This window comes from Rhineura floridana, chromosome 18 (assembly GCF_030035675.1).
Source record: "Rhineura floridana isolate rRhiFlo1 chromosome 18, rRhiFlo1.hap2, whole genome shotgun sequence".
Lineage (NCBI taxonomy): Eukaryota > Metazoa > Chordata > Lepidosauria > Squamata > Rhineuridae > Rhineura > Rhineura floridana.
This window is the reverse complement of record NC_084497.1, coordinates 7,033,079-7,053,484: the sequence shown is the minus strand read 5'-3', so window position 1 is coordinate 7,053,484 and position 20,406 is coordinate 7,033,079. Positions and strand designations below refer to the sequence as shown.

General features: G+C 48.8%; 1 protein-coding gene across 1 annotated transcript; it reads right to left on the bottom strand.

Moving 5' to 3' along the window:
* Window positions 1-677: 677 nt before the first annotated feature.
* Window positions 678-16,829, bottom strand: KLF16 (KLF transcription factor 16). The gene is made up of 3 exons (XM_061601835.1): window positions 16,728-16,829; window positions 11,704-12,313; window positions 678-4,651 (listed from the first exon to the last, which is right to left on the bottom strand). Exons 1-3 carry the CDS (start codon window positions 16,827-16,829, stop codon window positions 4,386-4,388), a joined length of 978 nt encoding a protein of 325 aa, XP_061457819.1. The 3' UTR covers window positions 678-4,385.
* Between the last annotated feature and the right edge of the window lie 3,577 nt (window positions 16,830-20,406).

Genomic DNA, 20,406 nt, shown 5'->3' with positions numbered 1-20,406 from the left:
TGTGAGCGTTTCGGGGTCTTCCAGGATCAGCACGCCAGTTCTGATGTGCGCTGGTGAATGTTAAGAGTCCTGCTGGATCAGGCCAAAGGAGGTCCATCTAGGCTAGCAATTTGCTGTCACAGTGGCCAACTGGATGCCCCAATGGGAAGCCCTCAAGCAAGGACCTGGGTGCAACAGCAACTCTCTTCCCCTGTGATTCCCAGCAACTGGTATTCAGACCTGTATTCTGTCTCTGACAGTAGAGGGTGAACATAACCAACCGTGCTTCACATTCTTATGCTTTGCCACTATGACCGCTGGAAAAAACAAAATCCAATCAAGCTGAATCTTGGAAGACTCAGGACGGACAAAAGGGCTTCTTCACTTGTTGCACAGCCGAAACTGTGGAATTTGCTCCCACAAGAGGCAGTGATGGCCACCAACTTGGACAGCTTTAAAAGATTGGCCAAGTCATGGAGGAGAAAGTGACCTACCTCACAGGGCTGTTGTGAGGATAAAATCAGGCAGGAGAGAACTTTTGTTTGCGTGCCATCTCACGTTCCTTGGAGGAAAGCGGGCGTATAAATGAAATAAATATGCTTTCTATGGAGTAAGCCCTATCAACACACCGTGAGACTCTTTTCTGCGCCAGCATGCATGGGATTGCGGGCTGCAAATCTATTTTAGACATCGCACAGACGTACGGGTGAAGCAGAATTTGTTTTGTTTTATTGTAAAACGGCACAACAGTAAACGCGCACACAAGCCTCAGTGCTTATTAAAAAATACAAATTTGAGAAAGGAAAGCAAAACTATTAACCGTTTTTCATCTCTTCCACAGCACCCCCAACACGATGCACGGATATACCAATCAAGAGACTGGGTTTTAAAACAAGAGCTCTGTTAAGAGAATACAAATATATAAAATAAATCCCATCATTTATACACATGTGAGGCAGGGATTGCCAACCTTATTCAGCCCATGAGCACATTTAATTTTTGAGCCAGTACTGTCCCGCCACCCTCACTGGTCATTTTTCTACCTTGTCTCTCAGTTCAGTCCCCTCCACACAAGAGACAGGAAAAAAAGTGCATTCACACTGTCTTTGATTTTCCAAGGGATCTGGATAAAAGTTGAATTAATCCGAGCCTTGAAAAGCACATAGAGCTGAAAGAGAAGTGGGAAAGAGTGTCACTCTTCCAACTTCCTCCTTCCGCTCTCTGCACGTTTCTAGGGGGGAAAAGGTACCCACCCTCAGCAACTCATGACAAAGGGGACAGTGACTAGAGGCCTCAGATGTTTCACGGGCACCAGGGCAGAACTTAAGGGGACCCACTGTGCCCATGGATGCCTCGTTGGCGATCGCTGCATCAACCTGTGGCTCAAGCAATGGCAGACACAGCCAGGAGCAACTCTCACAACTAGAGTGACTTTTTTTTTTTTAAGTGTTTTAATTCTCGTGATTGCCATCACACAAAACAGAAGGAAACCATCTCGGCCAAATTCCCCTTTCTCCTGGACGGACGCAAACGGGGGACAGATAGGCCTCGATCCGCGCAGCCAAGGCACGGACAACAGGCTGCGTCGGGCACCCAACAAACTGGATTTACATTTCCCCAAAATAGCCAGCACAGAAGGAAACGGGGGGCGGGCGTTAGAGGTGACTCCATCACTCAAAATGCAGCAAGGCACCAACGTTCAGCTGCAAAACCCCAAAACGCACACGTACACACACACCCTGAAATACAACTGTGCATAGTAGTTTGCCACAGACCTGTGGGAAGGAAAAAAGTGCTTTCAGATGTGCCAAATTGTACTTGCAAAACACTCACACGGACATCAGCAGCTGCCTTATAAACAGACAGACCGTCGGTCCATCTAGCTCAGTATCGTCGGCACTGACTGGCAGCAGCTCTCCAGGATTTCAGGCAGGGGATATCTCCCAGCCCTAGCTGGAGACGCCATTGGGGACTGAACCTGGGGCCTTCGGTATGCAAATCTGCTGCTCAGCCACTGAGCTGTGGCCCTCCAAAAATAAAGACTCCAGTCCTCATGGTTCTGCATGAACGAGTGCTCCATCTAGCTGGGTATTGTCTACACTGACTGCAAGCTCCAGGGTATTGTCTACACTGACCACTGACTCCAGGATTTCAGAAAGGGGACATTTTTGGTTCGACCTGGAGACGCCATTGGGGTTTGAACCTAGGGCCTCAGGTATGGAAAGCTTGGGCTCTACCCACAGAGCTACCCGAAGGCAGACATGGAGGATAAAACACTCAGTGCCCACCACCACCACCAGCTTGTCTCCCAGTTCAATGCGGATAACCCATTTTAAAAATATATATATATAAAAAAATAAATTACATTTCATAAAAATAAAACAGCCACGCCCATAAAAAAGCAGGGTCTCAACTTCCTATAAACATTAAAAAGTTTTGACCGGGGGGGGGGTAAGAACTATTTACATCTGGTCATTATCACATCCCATGTTTCTTTATAGATCACCGATTTCCTCCTGGGGTGGAAATCTGATGCTCGACAAAGTTCTGGGGTCAGAAGGGGCGGCATCAGAATGAAGACTCCCCCAAACCGTTGCGCTCAGAAGAGTTTTGAAGAGCCTTTCCCCCAAGCTGGGGCCCTCAAGATGCTGCTGGGACTCCCAAACTCCCATAATCCCGTTGGCTATGCTGGTTCCTGGAGGGCGATGGGAGTTGGGAGTCCAGCAATGTCTGGTTTTTGGAAGAAGGCTGGACTCCGCTTCTGGCTGGAGCAGGCAAGTACAGCCTTGGGAAAGCAAATGGGGCGTAGAAGGAGTCCAAACCCTCTTTTGTTTATTCCTTCATGCCATGTATAACCATCCTGTGAAAGTCACTGCATAGACCACATGCAAGAAGGATCTTGGGATTGTTGCTGATCACAAGCTGAATATGAGCCAACAGTGTGACGTGGCTGCAAAAAAGGCAAATGCTATTTTAGGCTTCGTCAACAGAAGTATAGTTTCCAAATTGCATGAAGTATTGGTTCCCGTCTATTCGGCACTGGTTAGGTCTCATCTTGAGTGCTGTGCCCAGTTCCAGACAATGCACTTTAAGGACAATGTAGACAAACTGGAATGGGTTCAGAGGAGGGCAACGAGGATGATCTGGGGACTGGATACAAAGCCCTATGAGGACAGACTGAAAGAACTGGGCCTATTTAGCCTTGAGAAGACTGAGGGGAGATATGACAGCACTGTACTTGAAAGGTTATCACTCAGAGGAGGGCCAGGATCTCTTCTCGATTGTCCCAGAGTGCAGGACACGGAAGAATGGGCTTGAGTGACAGGAAGCCAGATTTTGGCTGAACATCAGGAAAAACTTCCTGTTAGAGCAGTATGACGATGGAACCAATTAGCTAGGGAGGTGGTAGGCTCTCCCACACTGGAGGCCTTCAAGAGGCAGCTGGACAGCCACATGTTGGGGATGCTTTTAAGCTGGATTCCTGGACTGAGCAGGGGTTTGGACTCGATGGCCTTATAGGCTCCTTCCAACTCTACAATTCTATGATTCTATGACTGGATGCAGCAATTGCTGCCAGCAAATATGGCTGTTTGTAAAAAAAAATAGTAATAATTACATAAATTCACACAAAGGCAGGCTCCGATTAATTACCATTAGCCGTAACAACAAGGAATGGATCTTCCTTATTCAGGAGCAGTCTACCTGTTTACCAGATGCCGGAAACAAACAACATTGGATAGCTCTGCCCATTGTACCCTGTTTATGAGCTTCCTAGAGTCATCTATTACCGGTGACAGCAAGGAACTGATCCTCCCTATTCAGGGGCAGTAAATCTCTGCCCGTCGTACCCTGTTAATAAGAATTCTGGAGTCATCCATCTGACTATAGTCAGATTTGATGGACTCTAGGCAATGTTTTTTCTGTTCCTGAGTATTGAGAGAGAGAGTGAAAATCCAGTCTGGCAGTTACTGAATGTGACAGGGAACGGCAGTGCAGAAGTCCGCCTTCCCGCAGATACAAGTCAGAGATGGTCGCTTTGCGTTGAGAACAGAGGCAAAGCGATTGTGGAAGGGCCCACCCCTTTTTTTTCTGACTTAGAACAGGGAACCCAGAAAAGCAAAGCACCAGGCGACAAACAAGAGGAAGGGAGATGTTACATCTGAAGGTGCAACGGATGGATTTAAGCGAGTCGGCTGGTACGATTACCCCGATCACTGATTGAGATCTTTTCTGGTGTTGGCCTTCTGGGGGTATGGACGCAGGTAAGAGTTGGTCCCTGACAGGAATCACAAAGGTCCCCCGGAGTGGTACAAGGGGGAGCACCAGGCAAACAGTGTCCCGGGAAGAACGAGCTTTTGGCCACGTCTCTTTTATACTAAAGCAGGGCTTTTTCAGGGGTAGGCCCATCAGGGGGCAGGGCTGTCAGGGGTGAGGCTCCCAGCCAAGCTGCTCGTCACTGAGTCACTCGGGGAAGCGCTGTGGCAGTTGGGCTGGAAGGCAGGATGGCGGCGGACGTGCTTGGTCAGGTGGTCGCTGCGCATGAAGCGCTTCTCGCAGAGCGGGCAGGCAAAGCGCTTCTCGCCTGTGTGGGTGCGGACGTGGCGGGCCAGCTCGTCGGAACGGGCAAACCTCTTCTGGCAACCGGGCCAGGTGCAGGGAAATGGCCGCTCACCTGCAGATAGACACATACACACAAAACAAAAAAAGGTGGTCAAAGTTTGTTTTGTTTGTTCCTTTCATTTCAGAGTCTCTTTCGTCCTAAAGCTTAACGCGGCGGAACCTCCATGGACAGGAGCAGTCTACCCGTGAATGCCAGATTCTAAAAGCGCACACCAGCCTTCTGGGGTCCGCATGCTGATGGTGGGCGGCGCTAGAGGCAAAAGCAGGTGTGGCAACAGATGCAATTTTTACCTTTGAGCAAGAGGCTGCGTTCTAGCTACGCAAAAGCCAGAGGTTTACACGCACAAACATGAATGCACCTCTCTCCCTCCAAGCAACCCTCCGTTTTGATACTCTTATGGGTACTTAAAATATTTCTAAGCCACTTCCTATCGAATACAAAAAAATGGCGCGCGAAAGAAGCACGGAAGAAAAATAGTCCTTAATGTCTTTTCAGTGTCTGTCGAAGACTTTCCTCTTTCAACAAGCCTTCCAAGCGGACATTTCTTTGTCCTTTTTATCCCAGGTGGTATCAAAATTTATTTGAAATTGTTTTTAGACATGCAATTGTTTCAACTGTTTTGATGTATGCTATTGCTTTGCACATGGGTTTTTAAAAAATTGTATCATGAAATCCCTGCATGATGCTTCACTGGAAGTGACCCATGAATTAAATGTCTTCTTAAGCTTACAAAAGAAATTGTATGTGTGTGTGTGTATATATATATATGTATATATGAACAAGATTGTTATGAACAACAAAAGCATCCTTAAAAAGTAAAAAAAAAATTATTACTGACTACAGTCCCGTTTGTAAAAGGTGCAAAGAACGGGAACCTTCTGAAACTTACAAAAGACATTGTATGTTTTGTACATACATGCATTATAAAATAAACTATTTATATACTGATGTATATAAATATTTCCCCTAAATATTTTCTGAGGGAGCATTGCTTAGATAGATAAATAAATAGAGCATTGCATAAATAAATACTAGCAGAAGCCTGATGAATGCAGATGAGCCAGTATCAGAAAGCCTCAAATGTTATGTCTCTCTCTGATATTTATTTTATTATATGTATATATAGCATTTAGTGGCTGAATGTACTTTACCATGCTAGGCTGCAAGCACAAAGCCAAGCCAGCAACAACAGACTCTCTCCCACTTAACATGATACCTCTACCGATCCTCACAATCATAGAATCATCGAGTAGTCAAGTTGGAAGGGGCTTATAAGGCCATCAAGTCCAGCCCCCTGCTCAATGCAGGAAGGCAAGACAAAGCATCCCTGACAGGTGGCTGTCCGGCTGGCTTTTCACCTATCTCCCTGCCCAGGGACGGGGACTATCTATGGCACTCTCCAGATGTTGATGGACTCTGACCACAACTAGGAATACAACTCTAAGAAGAGGCATTCCCCTCTCTCTGCAGGGCATGCATCTTCCCTTCTAAATAGGGACATTCTTCTAGAGAGCACTGGGTCCCAAACCTTCCCCCACCCATGGACCCCTTGAAAATTGCTGAGGTTCTCAGCGGGCCATTTTCGTATTTTTGGCCTGTTGTAACAATTGCAATGGGCCGTGCACACTTTTTAATTGCATTTTCACAGATACGTGCTGGACCGCTGAGCAAAGCCCGTGGACCACAGCTTGCAAACCACCTCCTCTAGAGGCATTCTACCCTCTCTTGCATGCAGTTAGGCAATGCTGGTTCTTAAGAGCAGACAGGAGGGATACTGGTGGCCTTCCAGATGTTGCCAGACTCTCATCGTCCCTGACCTCTGGTTGCCCACTGGGAGAACAGGATGCTGGTCTAGACGGGCAGTTGGCTTGATCCAGCAGGCTCTTCCCGTGTTCTTACGACCATTGGTCTTGCTGGCTGGTGGGAGTCGCAGTCTGGCAACATCTGGAAGGCCACAGGCTCCCCCACGCCTGGACCTTGCAAACAGGGAAAAGGCCATCGCTCAATGTGTGCGGAAGGTCCTAGGTTCAACCCCCAACGACATTGCTAGGTAGGTGAGTAGCCGCTGCGGGTCAGTGCAGACCAGCGTTCTACGTGATCCCTTGGCCAGTGGCTATGCTGGTTAGGGGTGATGGGAGTTGCCGTCCAAGAGCATTTGAGGACCCAAGGTTGAAGAACAGTGGTGCAGGAGATCCTGAGCCAGATTTATCACAGATCTGATTCAGGGTAAGGCAGGTTCCTACTTCCGACGGCACTATTTAGCATCGCTTTGTAAACTTTGCTGCTATAAAGCGCCTGTTTCGTTGCCCCAGCCCGGGCTAGAAAACCTTTCTTGCCAAACCCATCAACGCCAATGCAGAGAAGAGTCCCCTCTTCTAAAGGCCGGGTGGGATTGGCGTCCCGATCCGCAAACCCTTCCGCGCACGCAAACGCGCGGCGATCTCTGCATCCCCACCCATGCAGAAGGGGCAGCGCTGGCAAAAAGGGGGGAAGAGGTCTGCAAGGTGTTTAAAAGGCCTAGCGGACCGACCGACACAAGGCAGCCTTGGACGCGTTTTAACAACCACCCCAAATGAGAGTTTCAACCGGGTTGCGTCTGAGGAAACGGAACCTCTGGAAGAGAAAGGAAAAAACAAGCTCAGCAGCCTCCGCATGTACGATCCTGCCAGCAGCCTGCCTGGCGTAGCCGCCCGCCCACGAGGAGATTAAGGGCAGCACTGGAACAAGCCAGTCAGCAGAGACACCTAATCCTGGCACGCCCGACAGAACAGGGCCGAAGACAGAGGCCGGCTGTTTCCATCACCACCTTAGGCGCATTTATTCAGGAGGAAACGCTGCCCAAGTTAGGAATGTAGGGAACTGCCTTCTACGGACCCAGGGCCCTGTGCCGTCTGCCTCCACACTGAATCGCAGCAGCTCCCCAGGGCTTCAGACAGGAGCCTTCTCCAGCCACTACTAACTGGAGATGCCATCGGGGGAGCAAATGTGCGACTTTCTGCCTGCATCAGCAGCTGCTCTGCCAGTGTGCTACGGCTCTTCCCCTTCGAAGCAAAGTAAGGTTCTAGTCCTCATGGTCCTGAATGAGAAGTTGGTTTAGCTGAAATATCGAAAGCTGCCTTACATCAAGCCAGGCCATTGGTCCGTCTAGTTCAGTGTTGTCAGCACTGACTGGCAGCGCCTCTCCAGGATTTCAAACAGGGCACATTCCTGATCCTACCTGATGATCAGGGATCGAACCCGAGATCTTCTGCATGCAAAGCAGGTGCTCTGCCACTGAGCTACAGCCCCTTCCCCTAAAAATAAGATTCTAGTCCTCATGGTCCTGAATCAAAAGTTGATTTAATTGGCATATAGAAAGCTAAAAATAGAGTAAGATTCTAGTCCTCATGGTCCTGAATCAAAAGTTGATTTAATTGGCACATAGAAAGCTAGAAACAGAGTAAGACACTAGTCCTCATGGTCCTGAATAAAAAGTTGATTTAATTGGCATATAGAAAGCTAAAAATAGAGTAAAGTTCTAGTCCTCATGGTCCTGAATAAAAAGTTGATTTAATTGGCATATAGAAAGCTGCCTTATACCGAGTGAGGTCATTGGTCCATCTAGTTCAGTGTTGTCTGCACTGACTGGCAGTGCCTCTCCAGGGTTTCAGGCAGGGGGCATTCCTGATCCTACCTGGAGATGATCAGGGATGGCACCTGAGACCTTCTGCACGCAAAGCAGGTGCTCAACTACCGAGCTAGGATCCTTTCCTTAAAAACAGAGCAAGATCCCAGTCCTCATGTTTCTGAATGTAGGCCGAGTTTCAAAATAGGAGCTTAAGCTGCCTCACAGTGAGTCAGACCATTGGTCCACCTAGCTCAGTAGTGTCAACACTCTCCAGGGTTTCAGACGGGACATTCCCAACACTGGGGTTTGAACCTGGGCCCATCTACATGCAAACTGTGCACTCAACCACTGAGGTGGGACTTTTCGCAGGCCACACTCCCCAACGTGAAGACATCTCCAGATCAGAAGTGTGTCCCCCCACACCCCATTTCTGCTCCATCCCATTTTGCTGGAATGTAGGAATGCAAAGGCCCTGTCTGCACTATATATTTAAAGCAGTTGAGGTGCTGGAGCGGTGCTTGGGGCCAGTGATGGGCTGGATGTGGGCCAGTAAGTTGAGGCTGAATCCTAAAAAGACAGAGATATTCTGTGTCCTGAGGTCTCATGCCCGGGCGGTGTGGAGATGGCCTGTTCTGAATGGGGCTGCACTCGCTTGGAAGGAACAGGTCCGCAGCTTGGGGGTACTCCTGCATCCAGCATTGTCCCCAGAGGCTCAGGTGGCCTCAGTGGCTTGGAGTGCCTTTTTCCAGCTCTGGCTGGTTTGCCAACTTCCGCTCCTTTTGGGCACGGAGATGACTTGGCCGCAGTACTCCATGCTCTGGTAACTTCCAGACTGGATTACTGCAGGGCGCTCTATGTGAAGACGACTCGAAAACCTCAACTGGTCCAAAATGCAGCAGCCAGATTACTAGCTGGGGTTCCCTTTTAGATCTCATGTAACCCCAGTTTTAAAAGAGCTGCACTGGTTGCCAGCTTGTTTCTGGGCCCGATTTAGGATGCTAGTATTTAAAGCCCAAACGATTGAGGTCCCAAATATCTGAAAGGCCTTCTCCTTCCCTACAGACCCTCTTGGGTGTTGAGATCGGGGGGGGGGCTTTTGGTAGTTCCGCCACCCTCAGAAGCTCTGGGACAGGGGGTGGCCTGCGAGATGGCATTCTCGTTGGCAGCCCCTAAGTTGTAGAACTCTCTCCCCACCGAGGTGAGCTTAGCAATTTTGCTGTACACTTTTTGGCGGATGCTGAAAGACACCTCTTTACTCAGGCCTTTTGACACCCGAGACATGTATTTTTAGGACCCATCTGATTAGGTTGTTCTTAAATTGTTTTTAATGTCATATTTTAAAATTGTAGGGTGAAGGGCAGGTAAATATTATTACTGTTGTTGAAAAATGGAAATGAACTGCCTTCAAGTCAATTTATGGCAACCCCATGAATTTCATGGTAAGCAGTTTTCAGCGGGGGTTTACCATTGCCTCCCTCTGAGACTGAGAGGCAGTGACTGGCCCAAGGTCACCCAGTGAGCTTCGTGGCTGTGTGGAGATTCGAACCCTGGTCTCCCAGGTCATAGTCCAACACTCTAACCACTACACCACACTGGCTCTCATTATTATTGTTATAATAATAATAATAATAATACTTTAAACACCCATGTCTTCCCCCAAAGAATCCTAGGAACTGTAGTTTGTTAAGGGTGCTGAGAGTGGTTAGGAAACCCCCATTCCACCTCCCAGGGCTACAATTCCCAGAGTTCTCTGGGGAGATGGACTATTAAGCCATTCTGTGAATTATAATTCTGTGAGGGGAATAGGGGGTCTCCTAACCACTCTCAGCACCAAACAACAAACTATCGTTCCCAGGATTCTTCGGGGGAAGCCATGACTGTTAAAGTTATTGTCTGCTGCTGTATTGTTCTTATATTGTTTTTATATTGTATAATTGTATTGTATTTTATCATATTATGTTTTAACTGTTGTACGTCGCCTAGAGTGGCCATTGGCCAGTTAGGCGACACAGAAATTAAATTTATTATTATTATTATTATAAAGAGATATCATAGTGCTTTAAATGTGCATGCAGATAGGACCTAACAAGATATGTGAAAGCCCAGGAAAAAAGACCAGAAAAGTGGCGGGGGTCATTTTTCCTGGGGGTGGGGGACAGAAAAATTGGGAGCAAAGCAATCTTCCCCCGAAAGTTTTTCCTGTTGGTTTTGGGCCTTCACCTCTCCAGGCCTAATTCAGGGTCATTAATCTCAATGGGTCTACTCTGAGTAGGACATAGCCAAATACCACCCCATGTTCTTGGATAGCAACCAGTTTCCTGGAGAGTCACATTCTAGGGACGGCAAGGCGATCTTTGCCCCAACAACATATTCATCCCACTGCTGACCTCACGTGTGAAGCCCACCCATCCACCAGCACTTAAGATTTTTGACTTTTCTTCCTCCCTTCCTCCCATGAACAGGGTGGTTCACGACAGATGCTCTTGGAGGTCGCTGATTCATAGGGTCGCCATAAGTCGTAGTCGACTTGGAGGCACATGACAACAAACTAAATGTTGGGGAAAGGGTTGTGTTGTATTGTGGGCGTGGGTGGGTGGGTGTGGCACACAAATGGGGCTAGACCAAGAAACCAACAGACGCACACATCCAGCCCCTCCCCAAATTAAGGCCACCCAGCATGGCCCCCACTCAGTAGTGGCTCCAGAAAAAAAGAAATCGGGAAGGGGGATCATTTCCAGGTGGGCAAAATATACGAAAGGGGTGACCTCCTTGATGGGGGGGGCACCCAATCGGGCCACTCTGGCTGGCCACACCATCTTCCCGGTTGTCCCACATGGACAAGAGAAAGTCAGGCTCTTCCACACAAGGTGTGGAAAGATGTGAAGCCAGGAAAGGGTCTCCAAGAAACTTTTTTTTTTAATGTAGGGGGCTGGCACAGAAAGCACGAGGAGGTGCCCCCTCCCTCGCCAAGCCCCACCCCATCAGACTCCTCCCCCCAAAAGCGCTCCAGCGTGCTCGTTGTGTTTTCCGACCACAGAGGCAGACTGCGTCTGACCACGGAGGCTCCACCGAGCCGCGGATAGATCCTCTGATTTGGCTCCCCCCCCCCAAAAAAAGTCACCTGAATGACAAAAAATGAGGAAGAGGGCAACGAAGTCTGCTGGGCTGCCACCCACCCACGCCGCTCTTCAATACTACTTTCGCTTTCGGAGCACGTGGGGCCGGGATCGGCCAGCCCGGGGGTGGGAAAGGGAGAAGCAAAGAAGTCCTGATCCGAGAAGGGCGGGGGTGATCCTCCTCACTAAGCCCAGGAAATCCGCGCGCCGAGGGTGAGAGCGAGCAAGGCGCCGTCTCCACGCGGATGGAGCCGGCGGAGAAGAACCGAGGCGGGAACCCGGGGGGGGGGACTGGGAGTGGCCGAGGAGTTACTGGGGTGCAAAGGGAGCAAGATCGAGGCGTGTTTGGGGGGGCGGAAGCGGCGAGGCGGCGCCCTTACCGGTGTGCGTCCTGAGATGCGCTTTCAGATGCGAGGATTTGCCGTAGCCTTTGGCGCAGCCTTGGAAAGGGCACCGGTGCCTTTTGGCCGTGGGGCTGGCGGCGGCAGCGAGGCTGACGGGGGCTCTCCGGAGCGGCTCTCCCGCTTCCCACGCGCCCTCGGGGAGCTCCGGCCCCTCGGGGCGCGCCAGCTGGTGGGCGCAAGGCGCGGGGACACTCGGGCGCCCGCCGCGCTCCGCGGCGGCCGGGTGGACCAGGGCGCCGCTAGAGATGGACATCAGGCACTCAGCGGCCAGGTAATCCAAGCCCGACATACCGCCCCTTCTCGCGGTCTCCCTCTCCCCTGCAAGCCGTCGAGGCGGCTCAGCCGCTTGCCACCGATGGCGAGGCTTGACCAACCGGCCCTCGCCGCCGACGCCTCCCGAGCGGGCCGCCGACGCCTCCCGAGGGGGCCGCCTCGCCCTGGCGCAACGTGGAGAGGAAAGCCGGGCCCGGCTCCCAGCCCAGGCGCACGTCAGCTTGAAGGGCAACTGAGGTTCTGACCCTCCTCCTCGGCGAGTCTCCGCCTCGGCGCCGCAGATGCCGAGGAGGGAGGAGCGTGGGGCGGGCGCCTCGAGGAAGGGCCGACCGGCCACCCAAGCTCTTGTCGCGCACGCTGCGGCGCATTCTTACCTCTTCGGAGGCTGGCCGGAGCCTGTGTGGTGTCGTGGTTAGGATGTCGTGCTCGGGCCTGGGGGAAGACCCGTGTTCGAATCCCCTCCCAGCCAGGAAGCTCGCCGGGTGGCCTTGGGGCTAGTCACGGGCTCTCCGCCTAGCCTACCTTGCAGGGTTGTGGCGAGGATAAAATGAGGAGAGGGAGGAGAACCATGTATGCCACCTGGAGCTCCTGGGAGGAAAGGGGGGATATGAATATAAAAATAAATCAATAACATCGGCCTTGCGTGGAGATTGTCCCAGTTCAATCTTGGGTAGATCTGGGGGAGAGTCCCTGCCTGGAATCCTGGAGAGAGACTGCCAGTTAGTTTGGACAGTACTGAGCTAGATGGACCAAATTATTTATTTACTTATTTGTCAAATTTATATCCTGCCTTTCCTCCCAGAAGGAGCCCAAGGCGGCAAACAAGAACCCCTACAAGAAAAATCACTAAACAGAGGCATTCCTCCCATCTCTTGCAGGAGCAGGGAATGCCCTCCTGACGCTGATGGACTCCCAGCTCTCATCATCCCTGGCCATTGGCCATGCTGGCTGGGGCTGATGAGAGGGCCACAGGCTCCCCACCTCTAACTCTGTCATAGTTCTCAACCTCCTGAGCGCTCCCTGGTGATCTCGATGTGACGTTTATCATAGGGTTTGCTCCAGTGTGCTTGATTTCAACACAAAAAAAGTTGGGGAGTGGAAGGAGGGAGGGTGAGACCACAGCTTGGAAAAGTTACTTTTTTGAACTACAACTCCCATCAGCCTCAGCCAGCATGGCCACTAATTGGGCTGATGGGAGTTGTAGTTCAAAAAAGTAACTTTTTCAAGCTCTGGGTGAGACAGACAGAATGAAAGCATTACATATCCCCCGCTTCAGGCAGGCTAGAGCGTGCAGCTATGAGGGAGCTGTTGCACCATCAAGGAAACAGTGTAGAGCTATGAGGGAGTTGTTGCTTCAGCAAAGAAGCAGCTTGGAGCTATGAGGTAGCTGTTGCTTCAGTAAGGAAACAGCGTGGAGCTATAAGGGAGCTGTTGCACCACCAAGCAAACGCCACAGCTTAAACTATGTGCTGTGTGATGTGTTCTGGATTCATGAGAATTTTAACTTTTATTCCTTTTGTCTTCAAGCCGCTAGTCCTCATGTATAAAAGAGGTGTGGTCTTGGGCTTTTTAATTGCTCTGCCTGCCTGCCAACGTGTGGGTGCTTACCTGAGAGTAAATCCCATTGAATTTATTTATTTATTATTTGATTTATATCCCACCCTTCCTCCCAGGAGGAGCCCAGGGCAGCAATTTAGTGGGACTTGCTTCTAAGGGAGCATATTTGGCTTTGTGCTGCCAATTACTTTCTTTCCCTCACCCCCCCCCAAAAAAAAATCCATGCCCCTCCTCTCTACAGTTGCACGGTGACTTACAAAACAGCAATGACAATAGCCCATCATTTCAAAATAAAAATATGCTCATAGATAGTCATATACAAATTAGAATGCTAAAAGGACTATATCTTAGTCCTTACATTTCTTTTTTTTCCAATTGCATCCTTCCTGTAAGGAACTCAAGACCACATATAAGTCTCTTGGCTTCTGCAGTGTAGGAGCTGAGGAAAATGTTTCCAATGATAGAATGATCTATCAGTTTCAAGTTTCCCAGTTTCTCATTTTTGTAATCTTAAATTCGGTTCCACAGATTTCTGCAGCAATTTACGATTATTATTTTTTTTAAATCCTCAATAAAATTCTTCAGCCTTTTAGGGCGAATATCTCCTAATAAATGCATCTTTTGTCTAATGTACACAATTTTTTGCAAGCAATTTCTCCTATTATAAAGCATTTTTGTACGTTATGTTCACCAATATATTCATTTTGTGCACACTTTCCCCTAAGATACACATTTTTTGTAAACATTGGTTGGTTGGAGAAGCCGCGTTGTAAAATTTGGATATGTGCAAATTTGGAAGGATGGCTGTGTTTCAGTTCTCATATTATTTTGAATATGCAAATTTAATAAATTTGGCTTTAAACTGGGGACTGAATCTCCCCTATTCCAGCTTGAGACAGCCTCTGCCAGTACCAGCCAGCATCGTCGGGCTTAGAATTTCGTTTCCTTGAGGATTTTCCCTGATGTTCTTTTCTTTCTTAAAAAATGAAGCTTCTAGTCCTCAAGATCTGTATAGAAAAGGGCTGTGGGTGATGGCTGCTGAAATCTCTAGAGCTACTGGCGTGGCTTGACTCCAGCCCAAGGGACGTTCAACAGCTTTCGGATGTTTCCCAGTCTCCGTGGTCCACAGCTCTGTGGGCTTCCCTTTACCATCCCAGCCTCCCAAGAATCTCCCAGGCATAGGATGACAAAGGGAAAACCACAAAGCCAAGGGGGAAGGTGCCCTTCGGGATATCCTTTGAGGGAGACAAAGCCCATCGTTCACAGGAGGAAGGGGCCTTCAACAGAAGAAAGTAGGAAGGGGACGAAAAGGAAGGCCTCAGGAAGGAAGGATGTGTCGATGAGATGTGGAAGATGTTTGGGCACCCTGTGAAAGGAGGAAAAATTGGGGGATAAAATTAATGAGGACTAGAAATGTTCATCTATCCATCAACAGGCTAAAGCTGCTTTTGCCAACCCGGTGCCTTCCACATGTTTTTCGACAGCCCCTCCCATCAGCCCCAGCGAGCTGCGGTCCAAAACATCTGGAGCGGCACTGGGTTCGAGAAGGCTGACTCAGATGACAGGGTGTGTGGCATGGGGAGGTTTCCTTCTGTTGCAAACAGCAGCCCACGGCACACCAGCTGTGGCCACCATTTCAGATCCTGCCCTGAGTGGTGGGGTTGCCCCACAAGACCTTCTCTCGGTCCCACCAGTTAAGACAGCTAGGCTGGTGCGGACCAGAGGGCATTCTCGGTTGTGGCCCCCACCCTCTGGAACTCTGCCATACGACCTTCGCCATGCCCCCTCCCTGGTAGGTTTCCGCCAAGGATTGAAAACTTGGTTGTTTCAGTGGGCATACAAGTCTCCTAGATAATTTTAGTTTACAGCGTATAGATGTAGGTTGGTGGATTATAATTGTTTTATATGTTAAAACTGTATTATATGTTGTATTTTTAATTATGTACGCTGCCTAGAGTGGCCGTTCATTCGGCCAGATAGGTGGCCTAAAAATAAATTTTTATTATTTTATTATTATTATTATAGAAGACCTCTTAGAGCCCTCCTGGCTTGATGATTCTTATTATTACTATCTTATATCATTAAAACAGCACCAGCCAGCCACATGTGTAGAGGTTTGAAGGGGAGGTGGGGAACTTCAGTCTTGGGGGCCAAATATGGCCCTCCAGGCCTCTCTCTCTGGCCCTCAGTACTGTTTCCAAGCCACACCCTTCAGTGGCCTCACTTTGCCCCCTGTTCAAGTGGCCTGTCTGGGAGAGATTGTCGACTCTAATTAATGCCTCTCGCTTGCGTGGATGGAGGATAAAGAGGGGTATGTGTGAGTGTGTGTAGAAGCTAGCCTGCTGGACAAAGGCAAAATTTAAGTTTGTTGCTCCGCCCACTTTTATCTCTGGCTCCACCCCTATGGGCACATTCCCCCCCCCAAAAGAGAATGCGATCCTCAGGCTGGAAAAGATTCCGAATTCCTGCTTTAAAGGGTTAGTAAAATTGACAGATACAGCTGGTATAGCACAGTGAGGAGGAGAGCCTGGCTGGGAGTCCAGAGTCTGTGAGTTCAAATCCCCACTCGTGTCTCCTGGGTGTAAAGGGCCAGCTAAAGATCACCCCACAGTGAGCGGCTCAGGGGTTACATGCCCTGCCACCTGTGCAGCCATGGGCAAATTGCATAGTCCCATGGAGCCCAGTTGCCCCCCAGCTGGCAGTTGTGGACAAGGAAGGGGCTGGCTTGTGCAGCTGTGGCAAGCTGAGCAGGCCCTAGCCAACTGGGGAGGACTAGCCTCAGAGGGAGGCAATGGGAAACCTTGCTTGTGGGCTTCCCCCAGGCACCTGGTTGGCCACTGTGAGAACAGGATGCTGGACTAGATGGGCCACTGGCCTGATCCAGCAGGCTCTTCTTATGTTCTTATTTGTAGGGTCGCCATAAGTCGGGATCGACTTGAAGGCAGTCCATTTCAAAATTGACAGGGGAGCTCACAATCTAAATCTGAAGCTATATTCAAGTTGTGTGTCTGTGTACATGACATCCAATAAATAAACTGGACTTTTGGTACAGTGGAAATATTCATTCGTTTTTAGATGAATGAGCTGAAAGAACAAGCAGTTAATCAGCCCCCCCCCCCAATACGAATAGGCAGCTTGAGAATTAAAGGCCAATCGCTTCTTAACGGCACCCAGATGGTTTGGGCATAATGGCCGGTCAGGCTTTTGAGCAGCACAGAATGCTTCACCGGGACCCGAGCGTCACACCCCTGCTTGTTGTGGGCTGCGCCCATTGAATCGGGAGCTGCTTGAGATCTTTAGCGCAGGTTTTGCCACTGCTGGTTGGTGCTGGGCATGTTTTATTTATTTTTCTTTTACTTGTTAAATTTATATCCCCCTCTTCCTCCTGAAGGTGCCCAGAGTGGCATATGACATGCAAAGGAAACTCCTGGAGCAGTTAAGACTCCCCCCCCCTGCAATTGCCAATAATAATAATAATAATAATAATAATAATAATAATAATAATAATAATAATGTTGCTGTTGTTATATCCCACCCTTCCTCCCAGTAGGAGCCCAGGGCGGCATCAATGGATATCTGCACTTTTTAATAGTCAAACAAACAAAGTAAAAAAACCCTACATCTCTTTTAAATCTTGTTGGTACATTGTAAATGGCACAGAGTGTCTCCTGTGTGAAGCACGTTTCCCACCCTCCCTCCCAGCCAAACTGACCTTTTCCTTTCAGAAGCTGCACTGTTTGTCCACATTCTGTTGCTGATGGCTTTCTCCCTGAGGTCATGAAAGGCTCGCAACCTGTCCTAGGGTTATGTATGCATTGCTAATCCTATACCATTAGACCACAGTACTGACTGTCCTGAGAATCATTATTTTCTGTTTGTTAAGTTTCTAGCCCTTACCACTGCAAATATTGACAGGGGGTGTGGCCAGTTCCAGCTGACAACTCCAAAGCCAAAGGGATAGTCGGATCCAACGTCCAGCAGCTTAAGTGTCTCGCATTACACCTCCGTGTGAGATAGATAGATATTCTGTAAACATTACAGAATAAACAACAATTCAAAAGGAAATATGGTTTTACATTGTTCTGCTGGTCCCAGAACCCAGACTTTTCCTGGCGCAGAAATTAGTCTAGCTAAGCACACAGATTTTTTTTAAAAAAAATCTACAATGGAACACAGTAAGCCTATGCTTTTGGTTCTTTAACCTGTAGAACAGGATACTAAACATTTTCTCCATCCCGTTGCACCTTGGCATGACCAACAAATGCACATTCTGCTTGGAAATAAAACTGCCGATTTCATAACTACTGTCGTATGAATCAAGGATGAGGCTGCGCTTGGAATACTGTGTCCATTTCTGGTTCCCTCCTCTCAAAAAGAGATACTTTAGAGCTGGAAAAGGTCCAGAAAAGGGCAGCCAGAATGATGAAGGGCAACTCTGCCACGAAGAAAGGTCACAGCATTTGGACCTTTTTAGTTTAGAGGAAAGGCAAGTGACGTGAGCGGCATGTACAAAATTATGCATGGCATGAAAAAAGTGGATAGACAGAAGATTTTCTCCCTCTCTCTAGAACCCAATGGAGTCAACCAATGAAGATGAATGTTGGAAGACTCAAAACAGAGGGCAGTATTCCATGCTAATCCTACTCAGAGTAGACCCAGTGCAGTTAATGAACATAACTGACATAGGTTTATTAATTTCAGTGGGTCTATTCTGAGTAGGACTTAGCTGAATACAACCCATACAAAAGAAAGCTCAAGCCCACCCTTTTTTTATATACATGAGGACTAGCGGCTTGATTTTTTTTAAAAAAGAAAAGGAGCTAAAACTCTCAGGAATTCGGAACAAGGAAGGACGACTTAACACAGCACATAGTTTTAAATTGTGGGATTGGCTTTCACAAGAGGTAGTGATGTCCAACCACTTTTAAACTGCCCAGAAAGCTTTGGCTATGGGGCGGTGTATAAATGTAATAAATAATAATAATAATAATAATAATAATAATAATAATAATAATAATAATAATGAAGGTGCCTTATCCCGAGTCAGACCCAGTATTGCCTACACAGACTGGCAGCGGCTGTCCAGGGTTTCAGGCAAGGAGTCTCTTGAGCCCTACCCAGAGATACTATCGGGGGATTGAACCTGGGGCCTTCTCCCTGCAGAGCAGACCCTCTGCCACTGAGCTACGTCCCTTTCCCCATCCTTGGATACATCCCACATTCTCTGTGCCATGGGGAAGGAGGGGGGGAGCTCCCACCTGAACTGCCTTACCATTGCCAGCATGTCTCCAGGCTCAGGAGGGTCCTTTCGGGCAGTGGCTGGGTGCCCCATCCTGCCTACCAATACCCAAGCAGGCTCTCTCACCGTCATCCTCTTCTTTCCAGACAGTGGGATCGGGGTCCGCCCGTGGTCCTTTTATGCTTTCGCCGTTCATGTGAGAAGCACGTGAAAAGCAGAAGGGAAGGAGGGTTGGGAGCGGGGATTGAAAATCCACTTAAGAGGACTTAATTTTTTTTCCCCTCGTAGTGGATGATGCTGTATCCCATGACCGGCCTGCAAGAGGTCTCATGATTTCAGTGCGCCAGGCCTAAAATTTCAAAGGGCCTTTTATTCTTTTTTCAGGGACCTCCAATCAGTCGGGCAACTTGCCCGTCAAACGAGGGCCATTGATGCCACCTCCGTTCAGGGGGCCGCGGAGGACTGGGCAAACCATCCCACCTTATGAGGGGATGGGTGGTAGAGCACCCGGTTGGCATGTAGAAGGTCCCACATTCAGTTCCTGGAATGTCCTCTGTCTGAAATGCTGTGGAAGTCATTGCCAATGCAGACAATATTAAGCGAGATGAACCTGTGATCTGATTCAGTATAAAGCAGTTTCCTCCCTTCCTTTTCAAAATCAGCTCTTTATTCAGGGCCATGAGGACTAGAATCTTCGTTTCTCTTTAGGGAAGGTTCATAGCTCAGTGGAACAGCACCCACTTTGCCTGCGGAAGGCCTCGGGTTCAACCCACAGCATCTCCGGACAGGGTTGGGAACATTTCCTGCCTAAAATCCTGGCGAGGTGCCACCAGGCAGCTTTTTTAAAGAGAGACCTTTTGGTTTAAAAATATTTAATAATGTTTTGTTTGTTGTTTTTAGATGTTTTATAAATGTTTTTAGTGTTTTTGTCATTTGCTTGCTGCCCTGGGCTCTTTCTGGGAGGAAAGGCGGTATACATATATATATTATATATAAAGATATTTATATTCACCTTAATAAATAATAGCAATAAACAATAAATAGTGAGCTAGATAGACCAATGATCTGCTTCTGTTTCCTGTTGCTGCTTCCATCAGCTCTTTATTCAGGACCATGAGGACTAGAGCCTTATTTTATCTTTTGGGGAAGGGCCCTGGCTCTGTGGGAGAGCACAAGCTTTGCACGCAGAAGGTCCCAGTTCCAGTCCCTGACATCTCCCCCTTCTGAAACCCTGGAGAGCCACTGCCAATCAGTGTGGGCTGAATTGAGCAAGATCGGCCAATGGTCTGAAGCAATATAGGACAGCTTAGCGCCCCATAAAATGGTGACTGCTAGAGGCCTATGCAGTATACATTCTTGTGGCCCTCCAGATGTTGTTGGAGAGAACTGATCGTTGCGGCATTCGAATTTTCGCATGACAGGTGGAACCACCAATCATTGCTGATCAAGCCCCAAAAGTTGTGAGGTGCATCTGGCCCGTTTAGTACGGGGCAGGGCCTATTTCAGCAGGTCAAGAAAACACAGAAAGACCTCTAGTCTAGAGATCGTCGCACCGAGGTCTCACTCACTGAAGGAGAATCTCTGATTGGCAGAGGATACTAATAAAACTT